Raw genomic sequence first — 24,185 nt, forward strand, 5'->3', positions numbered from 1 at the left:
AGCAACCATCATAATTACCCTAGCAACACCCTAGCAACCATCTTGATTACCCTAGCAACAACCTAGCAGCCACAATAGCAACCAACATGATTACCCTAGCAACCACCATAGCAACCGTGTTATTTAGCATAGCAACTACCATATGTACCCTAGCAACCATCCTAATTACACTAGCAACCACCATAGTAAACAACATGATTACCCTAGCAACCAGCATAGCAACCACGTGATTTAGTATAGCAACTAACATGTGTACCCTAGCAACCATCTTAATTACCCTAGCAACAACTTAGCAACCACCACTATAATGTCAACCTAGCAACCTAGCACCTAGTGGTGTTTAGATGAGCTGGTCCGTCAGTGGGATAAAAACTGGTGTCAGGGGCAGGGGAGGGCGGCAGTGGGGTGGTCCTAGCATCCCCCCCCCCCCCCCCCCCCCCAGAAGCCCTGCCCCCCCTAGGGTCAGCTTGCTCCTCGACCGTGGTGAGGGCTGGAGCACACACACGCATCTCCTCCACCCCCATTGTAATCTGTCCCCTGTAGTATAATGTTTTGTCAATTACTGTCCAGGGTTTCCCGCAGAAAATGTGTTAGTCAAGGTGGTTTAACAATTATTTATAAAATTACGTATAACAATTATTTATCAAAATAATTGCAATGTGCAATTTTAACAAACACCATATAATATACAGCACTATACAAATATCTGTGTTAAAAAGTGCTAAACAATATAACAACTGAAACAAGAACAGTGAATTAATGTGTGCAATTTTAACAAACTATAGGCTATACAGACTACAACACTGAAGTGCAAAAGAAAGTGCAAAACAACAAGGGCCCTTTGGTATTTGCACTCTTTTACAAGTGCGGACCATTTATGCTCATGCAGACTGTCAGACTGTTGTCCTGCAGCCTGTTCCGCAAGTCTGTCTTGATCTATACACAGAGAGTGAATGAAGTTTAGATTATTTTATACATTTGTGTAAGATTTACAATTTTGATTAGAATGTTTGGCGAACGATGACAGATAGCGCGATGACATTCAACCAGCAGATGCTGCTGTTTGGACGCATCACACGATTCGGAGGCATATCTTACCCGTAAATCCTCAAATTATGGCCGGGATGATAATGGGCAGTAGCCTATGGCTATCAATCCACGAGCACTAAAACACATTGTTTCGATTTAACTCAATAAAATTAAAGAGCTCTTCTTAATATTTTATATTGTTGGTTGCATGGTTGGTTTAATACTGTTGCCAATGAAAAGTCGTCCTAATGGTTCTCAACACATCGCTCTCAAGCTAGTCGCTTGCCTTCTGAGCTTGCCAGAGGCTGAAGCCACTACATTTAAACACAATTGTTGCCGTGAGGCATTCCAGCCTACGAATTTAATCAAATAAAAAAAGTAGGCTAAATCATGCATAATTAAATAAATAATTCAATTTAGGCTACCGTAGGCCTACTTGACTATATGCAATAAGGTTTCCATTACAGCACAGAGCAGCCTTCAATGAATTAATTAAAGCGACTGTCTGTCTCGCAATAAACACAGCGGGTGGAATTCCCGACAATCTTTCAACTAGCCTACATGAAACTTAAAATAGTGAACCATCAAATACCCCCCAGATTTCAGTGCTTATCAGTCCCAACATGTAGCAATATAATCAAACAGTCCAAAAAAGTAAATTAAATCCCAAACCAAACCAAAAATCGTATGCTTTTGATAGCCTACCGCTCCAAACGAAACGCATGCCTCACAATAAAACGTAGAAATAAAGACCTGCCTCGATTAAGCCTGCCCCAAATAAAGCTGTGCTTTGTGCAGCCTAAGTAAATAATAGAACCCGTCATAATTTGAGGATTTACGGCATTTAAAAACAATTCATGGCATGTTTTTTTATTATTATTTTGTATGCGTTCTGCAGAGAAGGGAGACTGTGGTCACGGTTTGAAATGAAAGGGAGAAAACAGTAGACCTAGAGTAACACGGCAGACATCGCTCATATAGGCCTATATATGATTTTTTTTTTGACGACGACGACGTAGGCTAGTTAAGGCGGCAGGCGTGTGTTGCTAAGGCGGCCGCCTTAACTGCAAAGTGCTGCGGGAAACCCTGCTGTCTCTATATGTTTCATGTTGTCTCTGATTGTGATCACAAGCTCTGTCTATAATTTCAAAAAGTCTTTGTATAATGTATGTTTCATGTATTTTACACTTAGTTGGGTTTTGTAAGGTTTGTGGGTTTTTGTTAATATTGTATAACACCTATAGCCTGGGTGCCATTCCGAACTTAGTCCCGCCCACAACATTTGAGGTCGGGAAGTTCATTCTGGCATTGCTCCATTGTGGCGCAAGTATGCTCGCCCTAGATCGGGCGGACCAATCAAATCGGGCTTTACGATGATCGACAGGTGAGCAACAGCGTCTGGTCTATCACGTCATCTGAGCACGCTTAGATTAGGCTTATGTTTGAAACAAAAACGCTGTGGCTAGAAGGATACATGGCTTTTAAGACCCCATATGGAAAATGCATATTATTTAATGAGGTTTTATCACTGAAAACGATTATTTCTGAAAACTTTGGCCAAAGTTGAGATGTGGGAAAACTCGTGGTTTCACTTTCATCAAGGGAAAACAGCGCTGTTGCATTGCGACATGTTCCCTCGTTCATTTGAAATCTCTGATTGACCACCTGTTCGAGGGATTTGCGACAGCCTTTCCTAGCTGTTTAACATGTTTGTAGCATATCAGTGTTCAACAGAATTATTTTTAAAAACGGAGGGGATATAGGCTATCAGTTTTTTCCTAATAGCCTACCCTACATATCTCTTAGATTTCACTAATGAGTGTTGTAGGCTAGGAGTTATTGACGGCACTAACTTTTACAAAAGACAGAAAACAATGTTAAGGCATTTGTGGAGAAGAAGGATGGTTTGTGTGTTTTCTTCCTACACCTCACAGTAAGCTATTTCGTTGCTCTGATTGGTTAGGTCTATCCAATTGAGTGCAGAGGCACCCCTGTATTGGTTGAAACACGCCCCATAATTATGTCCCAATGGAGAAGTATCAGACTCATATTCTGACTAGAATTGAGTATGACTATGTCAGGCTATAACACCTATGGAAAAAATTAATAAAAAATAAATAAAGAAAAAAAAACCTAGCAACCACCATAGCAACCAACATGATTACTCTTACTCTAGCAACCAACATAGCAACCATGTTATTTAGCATTGCAACCACCATATGTAGCCTAGCAACACTCTAGCAACCATCTTAATTACCCCAGCAACAACCTAGCAACCATGCTAATTACCCTAGCAACAACCTAGCAACCACCTCTATAATGTCAACCTAGCAACCACCATAGCAACCAACATGATTACCATAGCAACCACCATAGCAACCACATTATTTTGGTTTGGTTAGATAACATCTGTCTATACTTTGCATATCACATTGCCAGGGTAGGAATTTCACGGCGGCCACGACGGCCATAGCCGTCGTAGCCCCTTGCGTTGGCGGTGAAGCCCCTTTGAAAATCATAGGTTTACAGGCCACGGTGGCCTTGGTGCCCTCTTCTTTCAATATTCTGCTTTGTGTCCTACTAATAGCTATTAATTTTTATTTAGCCTGTGGCCTGTCAAAATAATCTTAGCATTCACAGCGCAAATTAATTTAGTCTTTTACGCAGTGGAGAAAGTGACAGCGCAAGAAAGAAAGTGCGTCTAAATTCACCCATTCTTCTCAGTTGAACTACTATTTGCGAAGTAGCCTATTCATCACACAGACATCACAAGTATCACATGAAAGAGCTTTTTCTCAGCTTTTAAACGATGTTAGCCGATAATTGCTGTGTTGAACGCTTCGCGAGAAAAGTAAATAATATAATTCAATTTAATCATACATTCTACTGAAGGTTTTGCGTCCATGATCTCCCTACCCATTCATCTCGGTGGAATACTTCACGAACCCTTCTTTTAACACATGACAAACCACATATCAGAATAAACAGCAGACCTTAACGAACACAAAGGTGTAAAGCAGTCCCCTGTATAGTTAGCCGTTCCAGAGTAATCCAGTTTTGAATTTGCAGTAAATTTCAACATGCATGGATGTCTCCAAATTTGGGCTTTAAAGGAGAATTCCGGTGTGATATTGACCTAAAGTGTATTGAAACATGATACCGAGTGTGAACGTATGTCTCATAGCCCATCTCGGCTTGTCCCCTGCACTCCAAAATCTGGCGCTAGTTAGCCGATGCTACCAACAGCTTTTTCAATAGTGGTGCTTCGGCATCGGGCTAGCCATGCAAATAAATCACTGTTTTACACCCATTTACGAGGCTCAATGTATCTCCACACTTCATTGGTAGACTTCCGAGGGCCCTGACATTTAAAACGAGACATTGAGAACTTTGAAAAAGCACTGGTAGTTTACTTACAAGACGATTTATACAGACAGTACCTTCACAAAGTTTAGCGTTTGCAGCCATCTTGAATTTAGTCACGATAAGTCGAGCAACGAGTAAGAATGAACAGGTATGATAAGGGATCAGATTCCAAAAATAATTCAGTGGAAATGCATGGATTCCAGTTGCTGCTACTGGAAGCACCACTACTGAAAAAGCTGTTGGTAGCATCGGCTAACTAGCGCCAGATTTTGGAGTGCAGGGGACAAGTCCAGATGGGCTATGAGACATACGTTCACACTCGGTATCATGTTTCAATACACTTTAGGTCAATATCACACCGGAATTCTCCTTTAAGTTTTACAATGTGTTAAATTGTTCCACATGATTTCATAACGGGCCAAATACAAAATAAATGTTACAAATATCGCCTAGATATTGGTAAATCAGAGGACAGCTGACTAAGTGTTTGTGAAAGTAGCCTTAATGATCACAAAATGCTAAGCATGCATCTTGGCTATTTGAGTTTCTTAAAGCTGAGCTGTGCTTAAATTTAAATTGTTAAATACATGATTTTATAGCAGGCCAAATATAAAATAAATTTTATATATAGCCTAGATATCTGTTTTTATTAGATGATCAGATGATTTACAGTTATATGTAATATGTCATGTTTCATGTTTTTGTAATGTTTCATACAGTGATGCATGCAGGTCTACTGCAGTGAATAGGCTAAATACAACTTTGATCATTTTTATAGCCTACTACTGTATAGTTAACTTTGGCCTTGGTGCCCTGACATGTGGCCTTTGTGCCCCCCACCAAATATGCCCAACTGAAGGCCAAGTGGCCTTGCCCCCAGAATGGTGAAATTCCAAGTCTGCACATTGCACTTTTCTGCTTTTTTGTACTTCTGGTTAGACGCAAACTGCATGTCGTTGTCTCTGTACTTTTACTTTGCACAATGACAATAAAGTTGAATCTAATCTAATCTAATTTATCGGTACATCTTGGTCAGTGATTAAAAAAATATTTTTCTTTGTCAGCAACACTATGAGGTCACTGCCACATAAGCTAACATGACACTATGATTATGCATCATTTTAATATATTCATGTATTATGATCATATGTATGATTATGTAACTATTTCCATTTCCTATAGAGATGGAAGTTGACTTTATTTGCCTTTTTGATTGCAATTCATAGTCACACAGTGTTAGGCCATACTTATTGACTTTCAACCTGGCCGTTCTCACTTACTCAAACATTAAATCAACCCCTTGCCTCACCAGTCATAATGCAAAAGGAAGTGCCTACCCTTCTCTCACTTCTCATAGCTCAGCCTTATAACCTACTCTCTCACCACCACACCCACCAGGAAACATGTTGAAACATCCCATTTATGATTATGGTTGTCCAAAAGAGACAATAACATCAATCACATTGACATCCAAATTAACAGTTAACAGTAAAGTCATGTAGTCTTAATAATAATAACAGCCTACTTATACTACTACTACTAATAATAATAAGTTAGTGATCACCTTGTATGCTAAGTTAAGTTAGGTCATATCAAGGATTCAATCATTGCATCTTTTAAGTCGATTGTTGCTTGTTAGTGTAATGTGTAATGTCATGTAGGGAGGTGGGGACTGGGTGGGTTAAATTGTCTCACTACTAACATATAACATAGCTACTAATAAATCATCAGAGGCTACTGTGCAAAAATCCTAGGTGTGTTGGCCTCAGGCATTGATGTGGAGAGGCTGCATCTTCCAGAATATTAACACAATATCTGTGGCCTGTCAGAAATGGTGAAGTCTGATCAATTCCACTTCCCGTGTTGATCAGAATTACGCACGCGACACCCATTGTTATGCTTTCATGTGGCAAAATGACAGATTATGAGAAAATACGATTAAAAGCCTCTGCTGGATTAAAACAGAATCAACAACAGACACTGTTATGATCCTAATTACATTCCATATTTGCCTATGTGTTTACGCAACGTAAAGGACAGAGTAATTCCACCAGTTGAAAAATGGGTCCAGCCCATGCAAGATTCTCTGCTGCTGAAATGCTGTTGTCTCCTGACACTCGCGGAGGCTTTCGGGGACTTACCGGAAACCAAACTTTTTTTTTTCAAACTTGGTTCGTAGCATAGTCGAAAGAGGAAAAAGAGTTTAGAAGAAACTGCACTAAGCTACATCTATGTGTAGCAGTTCCTCATTTTTTAATCAACACGACATGTTGGATTATAGATGGTTTTTACCGAAAGGAAGCGAATTAGGAACTTTCCACCCAAGATAAAGTAGACGTCGAGTGTTTTTGTCTACACATAACGGATCTTAGTTTTTATCATGGAAGATGTGAGTATTATTCCTTCTTGGTCTGGGCGTGATGTCTTGGTATAGCTTCGTTGATGTCATTGCAGCTTCATTATCCTCCTTTCATGAACTATTCAAATCAGCCAGTATTACATTTTGGCAACAGAATCGATTTACTCCAGAGTCACGAACTACTCTTTTTTTAAGCATTTACTTAAAAATAACTTTTTAAAAAGTAGCATTTCAAAACAGACTTAGAATACGTTGTAGGCTATATAACTATAGAATCGCGGAGTAGTTAGGCCAGTTTAATGTAAAAAGTTATCTGACTAGGCTAGCCTACTTTGCGCCCATAGGCATTTCTATGCAAACGTAGACTAAAAGTAGAAGGGATTAAAAAAGCATACACGTTCAGTTATTAGTCATCACTCTCATCTTAAAAGGCGACATATAGCTACGGCTATCTTAGAATACTATGCAGGCCTATAGCCTTTGCAGTCAATGCATCTTGAAAGAGCTCCAAAGTTTTAAACCTGTCAACCCAACCATCTGGATGTAGTTGCGTTTAGGTCTCCCCTACTGATGAAGGAGGTAGCCTACGGTCAGTGCATCCGAAGGCATGCATCCTTCAAGTGCTGAAATGGGCAGGCTCGTATACGCTACCTCTCTCTGTGTGGGGCAGCCAAGGCTACACTTGTTGCAGCAGATTATTCAACATTCAACTTTATGTGCGAAAGTGGTTGAGGTTATCATTCAGGTTTTCCATCATGCTTTTGCTTTGAAGGAATGCATGGTGAAGGACTATGACATTTTTTTCTTGAGCGTTCCACCTTCATCATAAAACCTCTGATGTCATATGCTTTTGACTGTGAATGGTGGTAGGATATTCTGATTAATTTCTATAAACGTACAGTAACGAGGCGAGTCCCACTAGCTATTTGTTTGTATACTGGTTTGAACATGTTTAACATAGGCTACACTTTGACATCATCCTCTATCAATTACTATCTTCTGCTTTTTACTTCCTGTATTTGCTAAAAGCTTCCTGAAACTCAGTAAAGTGTCAGGTTAGGTTTGTGATATAGTGAATCACAAATGTGTTGTGAAAATAAATGCAGTGTGTATTGTTAGTGGACATATGCACAATAGGTGAAATTAATAAATAATATTGAGATCCATTTGCCCCACTTAGTTCATCATGTGGGTTAGGTGGTGGGTTTTGTTTGTCCACAGTACACTGCTGAAAGCATTTTACTTAGTTCGGGCACCCACTTAATGGCTCAATGCCTAGCTGTTGTGAGTGTGCAAGAGAGACAGGGAGAGTGAGAGAGAGAGAGAGAGAGAGGGAGAGAGAAAGGGCATTTGTGAGAATGAGTGTGTACGCTTTGACATCTGAACCGTCCACTTGGTAATTTCCTTCAGTTTGTGAATAGGACAGCCTTTTTTTCCCCTTGGAGAAGCACAATGCTGACAACGATGTACGCACATTCATGCTCTGCCTGGCCCTTTCATATTTGGGGGGGGGGGGGGGGGTGACTTGCAAATATCAGTGTTAAACAATCGCACCCTCTCAGTATTGTTCTGCCTTGTGGCTCGGGGGAGCGTGCCTTAAATCCTGTAGATTTATTCCCCAAGTCTCCAAGCTCCACCCGCTTTTGTGAGATTCTCTTCCCTCTCCGGTGCATACTTTTTGACCAGCTCTGGGTGGGACTATAGTGTGAAGAGTCTGTAACATCTCTCCGCCTGAAAGAGTAATAGAGCCGAGATCATGTGAGCGCAGATGATTTGAATTTAACTCCTTGCAGAGTTCAGGCCGTACAGGTCAGCCCCAGAACGCCATGGACCTCAATACATCCCAGATGCAGTCAGTTCCTGATCGAAAGACATTATGCAGAACACATGTTTAAATGAGCCGTGCCTCACCCAGAAATCCTCCAAATGCTACTAAGGTTGAGTGTAAATGAAGATAGTAACGGCATAGTTGTTGTTGGCTGCAGCACATGCTTACAGGTGGTAGAGGTTTCTGTGTGCTGACTGTTGGTGTTTAGCGTTCTAAACAAGCACCACAAAAGCTTTTTGCTCAGCAGTTCCTTAACAGTTACTGCTAATGAGTCAGGATATTTCTTTTTACAGACATATTCATTGTCATTTTGTAGCCACAAGCACAGATAATAACTGCTAAGCACAATAGATCTTTAGGATTTTGACATTTGTAGTCAGGGTTCATGGTCTTAACAGGAATGACTTAAGAGAGTAAGCTGAAATCAACTTGTGATTATCAGACCAAGTGTTAGGTGTATTGAAACTATCAATTCCCCTTCAAAAGCCAGATTCTATGCAAATTGGTATAAACCTATAAACCACACACAGTCGTCTCTAATAATAGGTCAGCTGTGGGCTGTACCCATCCCCCAAATATACCTGCCTCTTATGAACCCTACACATTTATAACTTGATTGTCAAAGTGTTCCGGTGTGGTGTTGATTCAGCCCTGATGAGCTACATCTTACTTACTATCTATTTCTCATAACTAACATTCAAGCATGCAGGCTGTCAAAAGTCTGGCCATTCTACAATACAGCATATAACACATGCATAACATATACCTAAAGAGCAAGTTAATTCATATATGAAATAGTTTTTTTTTACATATCCCTAATGCTGTGTGATACACAGTTAGATAGCCAACACCCAACATCCAATCAGGAACTGTCATCATACTGCACCGTTTAAATGCTTTATTTACATAATAGGAGCACGGTCTGGCCTGTCTACCATTAGACGCCTGGGCAACATCTAAAGCTCAGTATTGCCTCTCACAGAGGCTGCTCTGCTGAAAGACGTTGGACTCCAGCGTCCAACTCTGCACCTAGAATACTAAAATCTCGTTCCTGAAAGGGACTCGAGAATGACAAAACACATGTTTTACGTTTCGATTGCCTTTAATGTTGTGGATTATACCATCTGTCCTGTGTTGTCCTGTGACACACACAGAGTCTTTCCACCCCACCCTACATTTCTGGCACGGCAGCTAGTGTTTTATGTGCTCTGTTCCAGATTCCCTCCCCCTCCCCCTTCTCGCTAGTCATTATGGGAGTAACAAAAGGCCAATCAGAGCTTCCCTCTCTTGCCATAGACAATGCGGTGCTGTGAGTGCAGGACCAGTTTCCTGGACAGTACCTGCCCTTTGTGGCTGCAGAGCGGTGCTGTTTTTCTCGGCCTTTCCTCTCCTGTCGCCTCCTCTGCAGTCCAAGCACTTCCAGCCTAAGTGCCAGTCCATTTCCGAACTCTCATCAAAGTGAAAAAGAAAAAAAAAATAGATAGAGTGGTCTTTAAAAAGCTATCCTGCAGTGTATATAAGTAAGTAAGTAAGTATAAGTATATATACTCTTTTGATCCCGTGAGGGAAATTTGGTCTCTGCATTTATCCCAATCTGTGAATTAGTGAAACACACTCAGCACACAGTGAGGTGAAGCACACACTAATCCCGGCGCAGTGAGCTGCCTGCAACAACAGTGGCACTCGGGGAGCAATGAGGGGTTAGGTGCCTTGCTCAAGGGCACTTCAGCCGTGCCTACTGGTCGGGGTTCAAACCGGCAACCCTCCGGTTACAAGTCCGAAGCGCTAACCAGTAGGCCACGGCTGCCCAAAGTGTATACTGATTCAGCATTATTATAGGGAGCTGAACACTTCAGTAGGTTTTTATCTTTTAAAAAATTATCGGTTTTAAAAGGCTAAACATGCCATCATCAACTCTGATAACATTGAGGGTCATCATTCACAGGAGTTTGCACTCAGCCCCACCCACCATCTCTCATCCCCTCACCATTTAGAGTTTTTTTTTGATGGAGTTAGGCTCCGAGCTGTGAGTGAAGTAGTTTAAATGTTAATTGATTGAAATGAGCGTGCTTTCATGAAAGAGGTGTAGGCTAATTTAGTAAACAAACTTGCACAATCAACTAACTTGTACAAGATATATTGCAATTTATTTAGATAATTCTCCACAGCAAGGTAAAAAAGAGTACATTTATTAAAGCAGCACTGTCTAGTAATTTGCTACTTCATGAGGTATGTTTTTATAGGCAACCAGTTTTGGCAGTATTCTCCAATTCATTTGATGGTGTATAGCCATGTGAAGGAGACATAAACACAGCTGTTCTCACTATCCGCCCCGGCTATGCACTTATATAGCTCCGTGGTCAAGGATAGACCACCCCTCAGCAAAGTAGGATGGAGGAAAAGATTGCCAAATACATAGACAAGAGACACCGGTTAGCATGCTAGCATGGTTTTATTAGCTTATTAGTGATAGCTGTTGTTGGTGTTTGCAAGGTTTCTGGTGTGACCTTTTGACCAAAATGTCTTACAGCTACTTTAACAGGAAGTCATGGCCAAGTTGCTTAGGTGAAGTGACACTTCCAGAACATGACTTTGAAGCGTCTGGGGTATTTTTAGACTAGATTTGTAGGTAGCATAGAGGACAAACTCTCAACAGGTCTTGCAACAGTTTAACACTCTAGTCTAGTGAAAGAGTTGAACTTGTGTAGTAACTTCAGACTGTATCATGGAATTAGTATTAAAACATCTCCCCCTCATTATCTTAAAATGAAGCATCTGTCCCTGGTGTAACATTGATTATTCTCCCTTTTTCCCCACTGTTTCTCCACGGTATAGGGAGGGAAAGAGGACACAGCCAAGCCTAAAGAGGTCAAGTTCACAGGCAAAGCCGGCTGGTTGAAGAAATCATCTGGGGGTTTTTTTGGGTCGTACAAAGACCGATACCTGCAGCTGGAACACACAGAGATCGGAGTGTACGAAAGTGAGGTGAGGAAGCATAAACAAGAGTATTGTGATATTTCTGCTGAGGATAATTGAGGAAATAATGCCAGTTAATAAATAATGAATAACACAAATAATTATCACTTGGAAATAAATCAGTAGATTCATGTTAAATAAATGTGTGTGCAAATATGTCTAGTTTGCATTATCTGAGAAAGTAGTATGCATTATAACACCTGACCTATGGTGTTTTTTTATACAGGATTTGAAGAATTGTCTAGAGAGGTTGGACCTTGAAAACTATGAAAAATGCCATGAGTTACGAGGTGCATTCAAGAAGAAAAACAGACTGATATTGATCAAAGCCCCGAAATGTGTAAATAAGGTGAGGTTCAATCTTAACTTCCTTCACTGTGTTGAAATATAAATCTTGGTTAAGCTTTCATTTAGTTGTGGGAGATAAGACCTGTCAAACTGCAGTCATTTATGTTTAGTGGAGGGAAATCACTATCGGTGACTTTTGCTCTCTATTGCTATGCCAAGTTGGTTGTGTTAAGGGGTGGTTTGTATTTCCACTTAATGAGGAACGTTGTAAACACATTGTTTCTGCAAAAGGGCCCTAAAAAGGGGAACTGGAATGGACAAAATCCTGTAACAGTATCACTCACTTTTATGGGAAAGGAGCGTCTCTCTCGCTAGCAGCAGTAACATACATTTTCCATTTGTGAAATTGTACATTTAACATAAACAGGAATTTCTGGAGCAATTTATGGTTAGAAATAAATGTTATCTCAAACTACTTGATTAGCTTATTGCTGGATTTTCAATCACACAAGTACACACAAGTGTGTAATGTAAGGAATATCTCAAAATATTATAACAGAACTAAGCACACGGCCGCCAGATTCACATTCGGATTGAATAGCAGATAAGAAGGATTATTGAGAATAGCAAAAACTGGGAGATGCCAAAGTGGTGAACTATTGCGTATTGTGAACAGATGATGAAATTATATCTCTGGCGCGGTCCACAGAGCCAAGCAGATGTTAGTGAGCCTGTGTGTTAAAGGCTCCTCCCTGCCTGTCACTTTTTCCCCTTCTCCTTAATCCAGTGACCGGCCAGGAGAATGAGTCAGACTCCGCTGCCGACAGTATTTTTTTATTTTTTGGAAAGGGCCATAATTCCCAAACTCTCTTTTTGTTTTGGAAAAATGGGTTACATGGTGCCACATGCATGTAGTATTTCAGAATAATAATCTTATCATTGTTGGCATTGATGTCAGAAATCATAGAATGGGGTGGGGGGGGGGGGGGGGGGGGTGATGTGGCGCAACTGGTTACAGTGCTCGTACCATGTTCGGGTCCGCGGGTCGAGTACGGCCCGGGTCATTGCCCGATCCCACCCCATCTCTTTCTCACTCGCTTCCTGTCACTGTCCTGTCATGTGTGCCAAATATATAAAGAAATCAGAACGGCTCTGAGCGGTGGAGTGGATAATAGAGGTGAAAGGGTTAATTCATTTGGGTCCATTCACTTCCAGGACACACTTTCTCTGTACATCATCAGTATCACATGGGCCATTTCTTTGCTTAAATATGCGGCGCCATTATTGGACAGGACCCAAATACGTGCATCTTGGATAAACTATTACAGGATGTTCTCGTTTATTATTTTTTGTGCTGGATTTTCCGGCCTGAGTTTTTGTTTTGTTTTTGTATTGCAAAGCACTCCATGGTGTTGGTTTATTTTTCTAAAGACAGCGTTGCAGTCAGAAGCCAGAGTGCATGAGCTGTAACCCATCATTCACGCTTTCCCTAGAACACTTAGCCGGCATCATTTGGGCAACATTATAGAGTCAGGCGGTGTCTTAGCGCAACTTCTTTGGTGTGTATGCAGTATATAACAATCAAATAAATGCAGTTTTGTAAAATTAAATTTCAAGATTCAACTAAAAGCGTCCTTGTGATACTCAGCAGGAACCATTCTCCACAACTGACCGTTTCCTTGTTCCCAGGTCCATGATGTGAAATTGCAGGCCCAAAGCCAGGAGGACAAGGAGGCCTGGATCAAGGCCCTTAGTGATGGCATCAACAGAGCAAAAAATAAAATCTTTGATGAGGTAAAACTCTACCCATAGACCTGCTTCATATAACCCACTAACACTAAATGAAAATGTACTGACTGACTGTGAAATGTGTTTTTTAATGTTTAAAAAGGTGAAGGTTGATGAAGGAAATCCTTTAGAGCACGTGACACGCACCCGACCCAAAGGAAACCGCGGGAGAAGACCCCCAACGAGGATACACATGAAAGAAGTTAGTAGATGTAGAGTTCTCAACAAATGGGTTACAGTCCTTTACTTGCCATACTTTACAGAAGGCTCTTCTGACAATATTGCTCACAGTAGTTCTGAGAAACATCTTCTTTTTGTACTCCAGGAATGTTGAGATGCAACAAACACATGTGAGAAACCTTATCCAAACATAACCTGAAATGATTGCAATTGCAATCATTGCAATGCGAAGCTAAGTGTTTATTAATGCAGTTCCAGGAGGGGCAGCACTGGAGTGAGGCTTGGTGAAAAGCTGAAATACTGTATATATTTATATTTTAATCCAGATCAATACCTATTACTAATGCCATTTCTGGAAGCATCCCTATGAATGTATTTCCAGATGTCACTGAACACAGTAAAATGCAGTGAATGTGTAACTGGTAGTACCAGGCTATTTAGACTTTACAGTATGGATTAAAAAAAAATATCTTGTGATACAGGACAAAAGCAACCATGTTCCCTTCCTTTATGACATAATCTTCTAGTCTTGTATTTTCTCTTGTTATTGTTCCTCTGCCATGGCAAAAGTGTTATGTAATCTTACTATGACATTCTCCATTTAACACAGGTCGCTAATGTATCATCTGATGGAATTCTGAGACTGGATTTAGATGTTACTGACAGTACGGCTAACGGAACTTACCATGTCAACACTGAAGAAGGCACCCAACCCGACGGGGTAACAACAACCACCAGTGACGGCCCTAAGGATGAGCCCACCCCCCAGAAGAAGATTCTGAAGCCACCGATGCCTCCATCCAAGCAGAACAAACCTGTATCAGTATCGGAAGAAGACACCCATGGCGAGACAACTTCGGACAGTGGGGTCGACACAGGTGCACCACCCACTCCCAGCAAACCCAGCAGCTCTCAGGACGATTTGTCCTCTGATTTATCCTCAGTCGACAAAGACCCGAAACCCCCGAAACCTCCATCGAAAGAGAAGAAGCCCACTCTGGCGGATGAGAAGGAGGCCAAAGAGACCCCAGAGGCAGAATCGGAGGTTATAGATAAGGAGGAGACTGAAGAGAAAACCGAGGAAACAACCGAGGCTGCTCAAGACAACGAACAGGACAAGCCTACAGATATGGACGATCTCCCTCCGAAAAATGTGCTGAAGCCCTCAGTTGTCATGTGGGACACACCTCTCACGGAGACATTCTCAGAGTCAGAACAGGCAGACGTGTCTAAAGAAACACAGTCCACTCCGGAGCCTTTGAAAAAGACCACAGGTCCACCTGCCCCACCTAAGAAGAAACCTGTTAAATGCCCTGTCAAGTCGGAAGACAACGAACAGCCGAGTGACGCCAAGAAGGACAAAGGTGAAGAAGGTTCTTCATCTGAGCTCATCTCTGAGTCAGCAGAGACTTTGTCAGAGGCCCAGTCTGAAACGAATACTCTCTCAAAATCCCCTGAGCCCTCGACCGAGAGTGAGGTAGTTCCGCCTGCGACTGTTTCAGAGGAGAAGGTTGAGCCTTGTGATGTATCTGTTGGAAAGGTTGAACAGGAGGAAGAGAAGTCTGTAGATAGTGGTCAGCACTCGGCAGAGGAGTCGGAGAACGGAGACACAACCACAACGTCCACCGCTCCTCTGCTAGGCAGTCAGGCGAAACTCGACGAGGACAGCAGCGAGGCAGATGAGACCGAGCCATCAAACACACAGTCAGAGAGCACCAGTCAAGGTCCATCCACCAGTGCCGAGAATCCCAGTGCCCCTCAAAAGGAATCCTGTGGACGTGACTCTCCCACCCTGCCTCCCAGTGTGCGAAGCAAGCCTCAAATTTTGTCCCCACGCCCTCTTCTACCCCTCAAACCCAATGCGAAGGTGAGGTCTGCTTCTGTGGGTGACCTTCTGGCAGAGCAAGAGCAACAGGCAGAGCGCAAAGAATCTGCCAAATCTGCAGAGCGTGACATGAAGGATTTGGAGAGTAAAATGACTCTAGAGATTAAGAACACAGGAGATCTTCTGCATATAGTATCAGATACACAGAGAGCAGAAGGTGAGAATCAAGGTGAACTAACACCAGAGGTGCTGCTAACCACAGCCATGGAGAAGCTCAGGAAAGCTGAAGAGATTTTAAGTGTGGCCAAGAGTTTCAAAGAGAGAAAGTCCTCAGTGAGCAAGAGAATGAGCTGGTGATGTTTCTTAACTGCTGTTCGGCTTGTGGCTGTTCTTGCTTAGTGTTGAATTTTATGCAAGTTTTTGCTTGTGATTAAGTGCAATTTTTAAGTCCATCACTTCTACAAATGCGCTAGTCTACGCTAGTATTTCTATCTTTGTACTAAGGGTAATGGCTTGAAAACAAAACCTTTTATATTATTTAATGTTTGTAACATATACTGATATCAAATTACTTATCTGTCCAACAGTTTCAGTTAAACCTTTGAAGGAAGGAACATTTCAGGTTTAGATAATATAATCTCAATCTACTGCGTCAGCAGCTAAATTAGTCACACACTCAGTAATTCCACACAATATCTCTCCTGTGTGTCCCCTAGGCCCCTAACAGTGGTATTTGGCAGACACTTTTATCCAATGCCACTTACACTATTAGAATAGCACTTAACAATGTCCGCATAAATAAATAGTTGAACTCTACGAAATGAGAATTTGAATACCGGCAACAATTGAGAGCATATAAGGCACCTCTTTGCAATGATAGTTGAATTTACTTTATAATTATAATTATACAGTCTGATGAGGTGTTGCAGAATTGTTCCTAGTGGTAGTGGATAGTGGATTGCTAACGCAGAAGGTAGAGATTACATGTAAAACCTGGAATGTACCCAAAATATGTTTCTTGGATATACATTACAGTTTGATCATTTCCCATTTTTAAACATTGTAAATGACCAATTATTATTGAAATAATGTTGCCCATAATTCAAAGCTTATTCTCTGCTTACTCTGTACTCCATGAGATGGAGACTACATGGCATATGTCATTTTTAAACAGTGCCCATGTCTGCATATTGTTCAATAGATACTTCTATTTTCTGCTCTTGTGCGAGGCAGCACTTGGGAAGAAACCTTGTAGGTTTACCTTGGTTTCCTTGGTATGTCCCTCAATGCTCATCTCTCTATGTTGTGGTTGTCATCACACAAGCCAGCATACAAGATTTAAAATTAGTGCACAGGAACTTGCTACTTCCTGAGCACTTTACCCTGCAGCATTACATGTACTTGCACAGGGGTGATGTGTGAAAGGCAACGTTTGTTTGGCTCTGTTGTGCAATACAGTAATCCTCGTGTAATCAGTGATTCACTGACAGAATAGCAGCATTCAAAGCTGCCCTCTATACTTCCTCCATTAACACTGAGATCAAATTCATTGCTGTTTTGTTTTGCTTTGTTTGTACAGTGCAAGGCAAATTGTTAATGTCTTGTAGAAGAGTGTTAGATTATGCCCAGCTAATGCCATGTGTTTTTTTTTTTATAGAGATGAATTTCGATTTTAAAATGTGGTACCTTCATGTATGAGTGGTGACTGTTGCGTTCACAGTCAGCATGTGAGCATGCATGTTAAATGTAGGCATATCTGGTAAATTGTTATTTAAAACATGATTGCCTCCGATCAGTGTTTACATGGCAACCAGTAACATTCTCCACATTCCTGTGAATCCTGGTTGGCCTAGATCCTATGGTTTTGACATAGGTTAAAACATTCAAATATGTGAATTGTTTCTTTTGAACATAAAAGTGTAAATAATAAAATTGACTAAAATGCTTAATATTTAAGTTATTAATCCTCTCACATATCCCCCTGTCTTAGGTCACAGTAAATAGGTTTAGTAAATTTAAAGAGGGAGTGTTAAAATTGAAATGTCTAATAGCCAACTGATAGCCCCTCACGGTTTAACATGCATCACTGTTCAGTGTTGCGTTGTATATTTTTTCCTTATATTGATCAAAATTGATTTACTAATTGAATTACTAATGCAATTTAAATTCATGGTTGTGTAAAACTTGCTAAGCATGTCTAAATAAATTGTCTGTACTTATGGTTGTTCTAATGTGTCTTGTGTCACACTATGTGTCACATAGTGTCATGTGTCACTCTAAGACATTATGTGAATTAGCTTCTCACTCCCTCAGTGCCTATACTGTAATTTTCTAACTTTTAGCCGAGGCTTATTTATTTTGCTAAAATTCTTCAGCTATGAGGTTAATACATGGAGTTAAATAATATGCCATTAATATGGTTTTGTTTTTTCTAACTTGCATAATAACACTGTCCTGCAGTTTATACACAGGGAATTACTGTAGCAACTGATCTCTAGACAGCACAAGAAAGGCAGGCACACTGATCTCCAGTCATCCCTATGGATTTCTGTGTGTTTGGTATGTCCTGGCATTGTTAATATCTCCCAAGGGGAGTTGAAGGATGTTCATGAAACTCTGCACAGTTAATAACTGCAAAAGCTAGATGAACTGACTAGATACTTAAGGTTATGGGGTCAAAAAGTCAAGGTCACATGGGGGTCCTACATCTAATGCAATGTTTGTGTGATATCTCGCAAGTGGCTTGAGAGGTCTTCATCAACCCTTACACAGTTAGTCATTACATAGACTAGAAGGAATGGTTGGGTTCTCAAGCTCATGGGGTCAAAGGTCAAGATCACATGAGCTCCCACATACAATTAAGTGTTTGCATGATGTTACCCTATAGCAGCTTGAGGGTTTTGCATTGATCATATCACTATAAAGGCTACATGAACTGATTAGGTAATCAAGGGAATGAGTTCTAAGGTCAACCCAGTGTCTATTTCTTCATTCACATTCTATGCACATACCATTACCATTAATACATTACATGTCAACATGCTTAACACTCTGCTTAAACCCACAACCCTCAATAAAACACTTACACACTCAACCTATGTTCAGAGATCAAGTTCTTCCCCACACAAAGCTGGGCTGAGGTATACATTGCTTTGTGTTGAATTGGTTGAGGTCACTGTAGAATGAGTTTGAGGATGTTATAAAAACTTCCAACAAAACGTATCAGCTGAACAGGAAAAATAGACAGAGTTCAGACAACTAAGCATAACATATCACAAGACTTGATGACAACATTCACAAGCATTTTTTTTTTACTGCAGTAAGCTTGACAGAGACCAAACACGCATTATTCAACCCATTTTTGAGTGGTACTATACCTCACATCATGTGGGCAGAGTGTGAAGACTTTCTTTCACAGGAAAGGCTAATTTGATCTTGCTAATGAACACATATTTGGACACTCACAGGCTCCAATTTAAAAACAGAGATCTACACAGGCAGTAATACTGAGGAAGTGGTTGACAGCACCTAGTTGTAGCAGCTCTGAGTAGAATTTTAAAGTGAGTTTAAAAAGATTCACTAGTCTGTTGTGACAGTTGTGTCACTCACTTGGGTATTTGTAAGTGAACCAATCAGTTAATACTATATGTAGAACTGACCATTTGCATTTGGATAGTTGGAGAAGTTACCTTTGTTTTAAATGTGCCACTAAAGTATTGTACTGAGGAACAAAGCAGTCACTGTGGAAAAGCGGAAACATGTTTGAATTGGACATGGGTAAAAATAAGAGAAGTCTGGATTTAAAAAAAAAAAACAGCAGGCTAATGCATGTTGTAATGCATGTCTTTTTAGAATTATCAATAATTCGAGTATTGTGAGGTCAGTTTCTTCTCAGTGAGAAAGTCTCATCACATCTATGAAGCTCAGGCATTTGGTATCACAGTCCTGAGAAAGTGTCAAAATATTTCTTGAGAAAATATATAACTTTCTATGAAGTAATATACAATCATTTAGAAATTGAAAAGGTGATATAGAGAACAAGAGGAACTTGAAGTTTAACTTTAAGAGGACACAGAAACAGATAGAGGAACTGTAAAAACACCCTTTTAGCATGTAACAGTTTCAGATGAACCTGAGTGCCAGCCCATATATGTGCATACGTATACATTGGACACACTATTCAAAACAACAACATTCTTTTTCTTTTTTTCGTCACATCGGTTACATTTAACCCTCTGGTTCCCAGAGTTTGCATGATCCAGGATCAACTTTGACAATGGAGACCCACGCTTTGGGTCCCGCTGGTTTAATCTCAGAGCATGATTGCAGAACAACCTCTTCATGTCATGCCCCCGCCCTTCTTTTTTCTTAGATTTCTTCGAACTTCATTGTGAATAATAAAGCTGCACAGGTCTGTGCTAGCAGGCCATAACACATAGGACTGGGGAGTACATACTGCACATACTCAGTAAGACTTAAGGAAATGTAACCCTGTCTGTTTGCAAAGAGCAAAGCTTTATATAAAGCTTTATAAAACAGAAGCTTTATATAGCGCCCATTCACAAAACAGCCCTGTAATATTATGTAAATACTTTGGAGGTGTAGAACATCATTTCATGTGCACAATAACCATGCAATACTGATGACCACATGTTTTCACTACACTGCAGTGTACATACAGTAACACAATCTAAAGTCGGTAGTTCCTTTATATTCAGTCAGTGTGCAGAATAAAAAGACAATATCGCCCTCTTGTGGGGAAAATCTACAAATCACCTTATTATTGCAGTATGTCACAGCGGTTGGTTATGGAGCAGCAACACTCTTTCAGTGTGTAAAAAGTATTCACACTTTGAGCAATTACGACCATGTTTAAACCCAGCAAGATGATGTAGAGTCAGGACATGAAGTAAATGATGAGAGTGAAATTTTCACAACTTTTGTGGGCAAAAAAGATCACCAACAGAGCAGCCTTGGAGAGCATTTGACTGGGGGGTGGGGGGATGCCTTCCTTTATCGGTGTTTCATTGAATTAGGCCCACAACACCTCCAGAAGTCGTTTATGATCAGATCAGCAACATAACCAGACAATCCACTGTGTAATGTGTAAAGTTAAAGGGTACAGATGAACAATGATCTGCATATCAGTCCCAAGTGAGGTAGATACTAATTTCATCATTATTATCAATTTATTATTATTATTTAATATTTTGAAGATTCTGTGTATTTGCTATGCAACATTCCTCCGTTGATAAGGATTTAGCTTGATTAGAAATTAATTTCCAGCATTTACCATAGTATACACACCTTGCCATTTCAAATAAGGAGGGGAAAGACTCATTTGGGAACTAACTTCGTCATGCTTTTGTTCGGTCTGTCCAGATCTCATCAGAATATACAGATAAAAGTGGCTCTTATGAGTTATGGTTTATAGTTTTGTTTATGTTCATTATTGATCTTTGATATTGTATTGACATTATTATTAGCATTACTATCCCTAATGTAGCCTTACCAACTTTATATAACTGTTTACTGTTTATTTTATCTACAGTATTGTTATATTTGTAAGTCGCTTTGGACAAAAGCCTCTGCTAAATTACAAGCTACATCGCAAAGGAGATGTTAGGTAACAATAAATACCACTACAATAATTATACTACTACCAGAGGATGACAGTGCAGAAGTTTAAGTAGGAGATAGTGGTAGAAGGAGGTAGAAGGAAGTTTAAATAGGGAAGAAAAGGAAACATGTGGTAAGTGCATATAGATAGTTCATCGTAAGTGCATATAGATAGTTCATCGTAAGTGCATATCTATCCAGCACAAAACTGCCAAACCATCTGATTTGTAAAAAGTTTGTTTTCAACTACTTTACGCAAACCCCCTCTTTCACAAAGAGTAGGCTTATGTTTCATTTTGTTAAGTGCAGTGCCATTGTTCATCTGTGCCTCTCCATGTACTTGCAATAACAAACCACTAGAGGGCTTAATAAGCAAAATATCTGTCACCCATTCCTGTGCCCGCTGTGATGAGCATGCGTGCACACAATTACATTAAAACTCCTGATCACAAGGCAGCAAGTTGTATAATTTTAACAGTGTAGCGATCTAACGACAGTTGAAGTCGTGTAGTCTATAGGCTTACAAGCTCAAGACCCTGTCCTTGCTCAGATCTATTCCTGAATTGAGGTAAGGCAGCAACTCAACCTGTCATCTCATCCCTGAATGTCATTTCATCACTTTCTCCAATTATTTACTGGGATGTCGGCATGACGTGGAACTGCACATCCATCAGTGCAATGAATGCACTGACAATTACTTATGACTATCCCATTGTCTTTTCTACCATTGCACCAAGACTTTGGGATAGTCTCCCAGGTGACATCTGACATGCTTAATCTGTGACTGATTGAGCTAAACTAAGCTTAAAGCCCCCCAGTCTGGGTCTGGTGTGTAGCCAATCTTTGTGTGCATGTAGGCCTACTGTAGTGTGTGTCTTCTATTGTAAAGCACTATGGTTTTAGATGTGCTAAATAAAGTGTAGCCTACTAGCTTAGGCTAATGTCATCAACCAGGGAAACCACTTGAAGTAAAGTGGCCAAAGGCATAGCATTCCTATGCCTTCCTTTGGTCAAAATCAGTTTTCTGAAACTGCAGTTTTGGACATGAACACTGCATTAAACTACATACTACACTCTGATGCAGAAATGCAATAGGTTTTGGTTTGGACATTAAAATGCATGTCTCATGCTGTATTGTAGCCAATAACTGCAGTCGCATAGCCTAACTGCCTTAGAGGACACCACCTAAGATAAAGTAGCCTAGTCCAAAAATTCAGTGGTGTAACACATTACATGCCACGAATGAGACTATCAAACTTCTAAGTAGCTTTGGTGCAGAAGGCTGAACTAGAGACAGATCATCAAAGGACCTTTGTACCTGATGGTCCATGAGACAACTGCGTAACTAAGCAACTCTGGGAGAACAGGCAAAGATGCTCATCAAAGAGGCGGGGCGTCGGGCAGCAATGGCTGCTGGGAAACATCATTCTGTCAGTTGTGTCAGTCAGCCACTGCTATCAAAACAGTGCGCTAAACCAGTCCGCTACCTGACTTCTCGGCAAGAATTAAGCGAAGTCATTGGACACGTTACGGGCGGATGTATGTGGAGTGTAGGTGGCTGTGGTAGTTTGAAAAAGTATCACCGTTCATGAGGAAAAAATCAAAACAGTTGGAAATGTTACCCGGGCCCGCAGCAGCCAGCGGCGGACTCATGCACAAGCGTTGACTAGATCCCAGTAAACATGCACTGCAGTGGGTGAGTTGACGAGAACCATTCCCTTGTTTGTTGTCAAAGAGCTGTGGTGATTTTCAAACCCGTCTAAATTAGTTATAATGCGTATTATGCTTTATGCATGTTATGGTAATTACGCCATACTGGTCTTAATGTACAAGAACATTAGCTAACTGTTAAAGCTAGCCGTATGAATTACTAGCACATTGGTTGACTCATTATAGCTGTCGGGCTAAAGTTAACTAATGTTAGCTAGCACCAGCTTTGCAATGTTTAATTTACTCGTGCCCATAGAGTTACGTTTTTAATGGGTGCCGTTTACTGTTTTATACGAGTATGCCAGTGATGCAGTTAGAACGTCTCGTTCTATGTCGCCACCCATAACAAGCTAAACATAGCTTTTCAGCTAAGTGCCAACTAACATTAGCGGTATGCGGTAAAACATACAGCACCTCCAGCAAGTTGGTGGGAAAAGGTTGGTTGGCACATCATATCAGTTATATACTAGCATCCACTACAGATATTTGGAATCACACATTAATTATGTACAAGTTAACGACACTTTACTCATACAGTCATATCTAGTCTCTGTTGCACTTACAGTATTTGTAAACTATTATTTTTTATGTGAAAATGTTGACTGTCTCTTTCTCTCCGCGAAGCCAACTCTCGAATCACCCGTCCACGTTTGACAGTGAGGATGATCAGATTGATGGGGCAGTGCGTAGCTTCAACCATGAACACATGAGGAAAGCTTTCTGCCTCATGAATGACCTGCGCAGGTAGGAAGACTCAGTGAAGGAACTGGGCATTGTGTGTGTGTGTGGAGCGCAACTCTGTTCTGTGTGATTATTTGCCTGGACTTGTAAGGATATTTAAACTGTGGCGAATTATATGGTAAATAAACCATGTCCCCCAGTTAAAATTTTAAAAGCCCATGTTCATATATTTGTGCACATGTCACGGCCCTCTATCTAAAAACACACAAAGCACACATCATCCAGTGTGTCAATAATGCTCGGGAACAGGAAGCCATTGTTGTTGTATGTAGTAACCAGCTTTGGTATCACTGAAGTTGCATTGCTATAAGATGCCCTCACTCTGCCGATATGACATTTTGATGGTGGCTTGCCTTGGTGCGTGATGGCATTGTTTTGTCCCTCTGCAGCAGGAGGCAGCTGTGTGATGTCCTCTTGGTGGCAGGGGAGGTGGAGGTCCCGGCCCACAAGGTGGTGTTAGCTTCCTGCAGTCCTTA

General features: G+C 40.8%; 2 protein-coding genes across 2 annotated transcripts in view; both read left to right on the top strand.

Annotated features, from left to right (window-relative positions):
- Positions 1-6,556: 6,556 nt before the first annotated feature.
- plekho2 (pleckstrin homology domain containing, family O member 2) lies at positions 6,557-17,858 on the top strand. The gene is made up of 6 exons (XM_042062423.1): positions 6,557-6,784; positions 11,418-11,567; positions 11,785-11,907; positions 13,536-13,640; positions 13,738-13,836; positions 14,425-17,858. Exons 1-6 carry the CDS (start codon positions 6,776-6,778, stop codon positions 15,994-15,996), a joined length of 2,058 nt encoding a protein of 685 aa, XP_041918357.1. The 5' UTR covers positions 6,557-6,775; the 3' UTR covers positions 15,997-17,858.
- Positions 17,859-22,653: 4,795 nt separating this feature from the next.
- klhl3 (kelch-like family member 3) overlaps positions 22,654-24,185 on the top strand; it is a 19,552-nt gene continuing 18,020 nt past the window's right edge. The window contains exons 1-3 of the mRNA XM_042062424.1: positions 22,654-22,954; positions 23,593-23,712; positions 24,099-24,185. The exon at positions 24,099-24,185 is cut by the window's right edge and continues 20 nt beyond it. Of these exons, the coding sequence (XP_041918358.1) occupies positions 22,941-22,954; positions 23,593-23,712; positions 24,099-24,185 (221 nt within the window). The 5' untranslated portion in view covers positions 22,654-22,940. The remainder of the gene's footprint in view (positions 22,955-23,592; positions 23,713-24,098) is intronic.

This window comes from Alosa sapidissima, chromosome 14, assembly GCF_018492685.1.
Source record: "Alosa sapidissima isolate fAloSap1 chromosome 14, fAloSap1.pri, whole genome shotgun sequence".
Classification (NCBI taxonomy): domain Eukaryota; kingdom Metazoa; phylum Chordata; class Actinopteri; order Clupeiformes; family Clupeidae; genus Alosa; species Alosa sapidissima.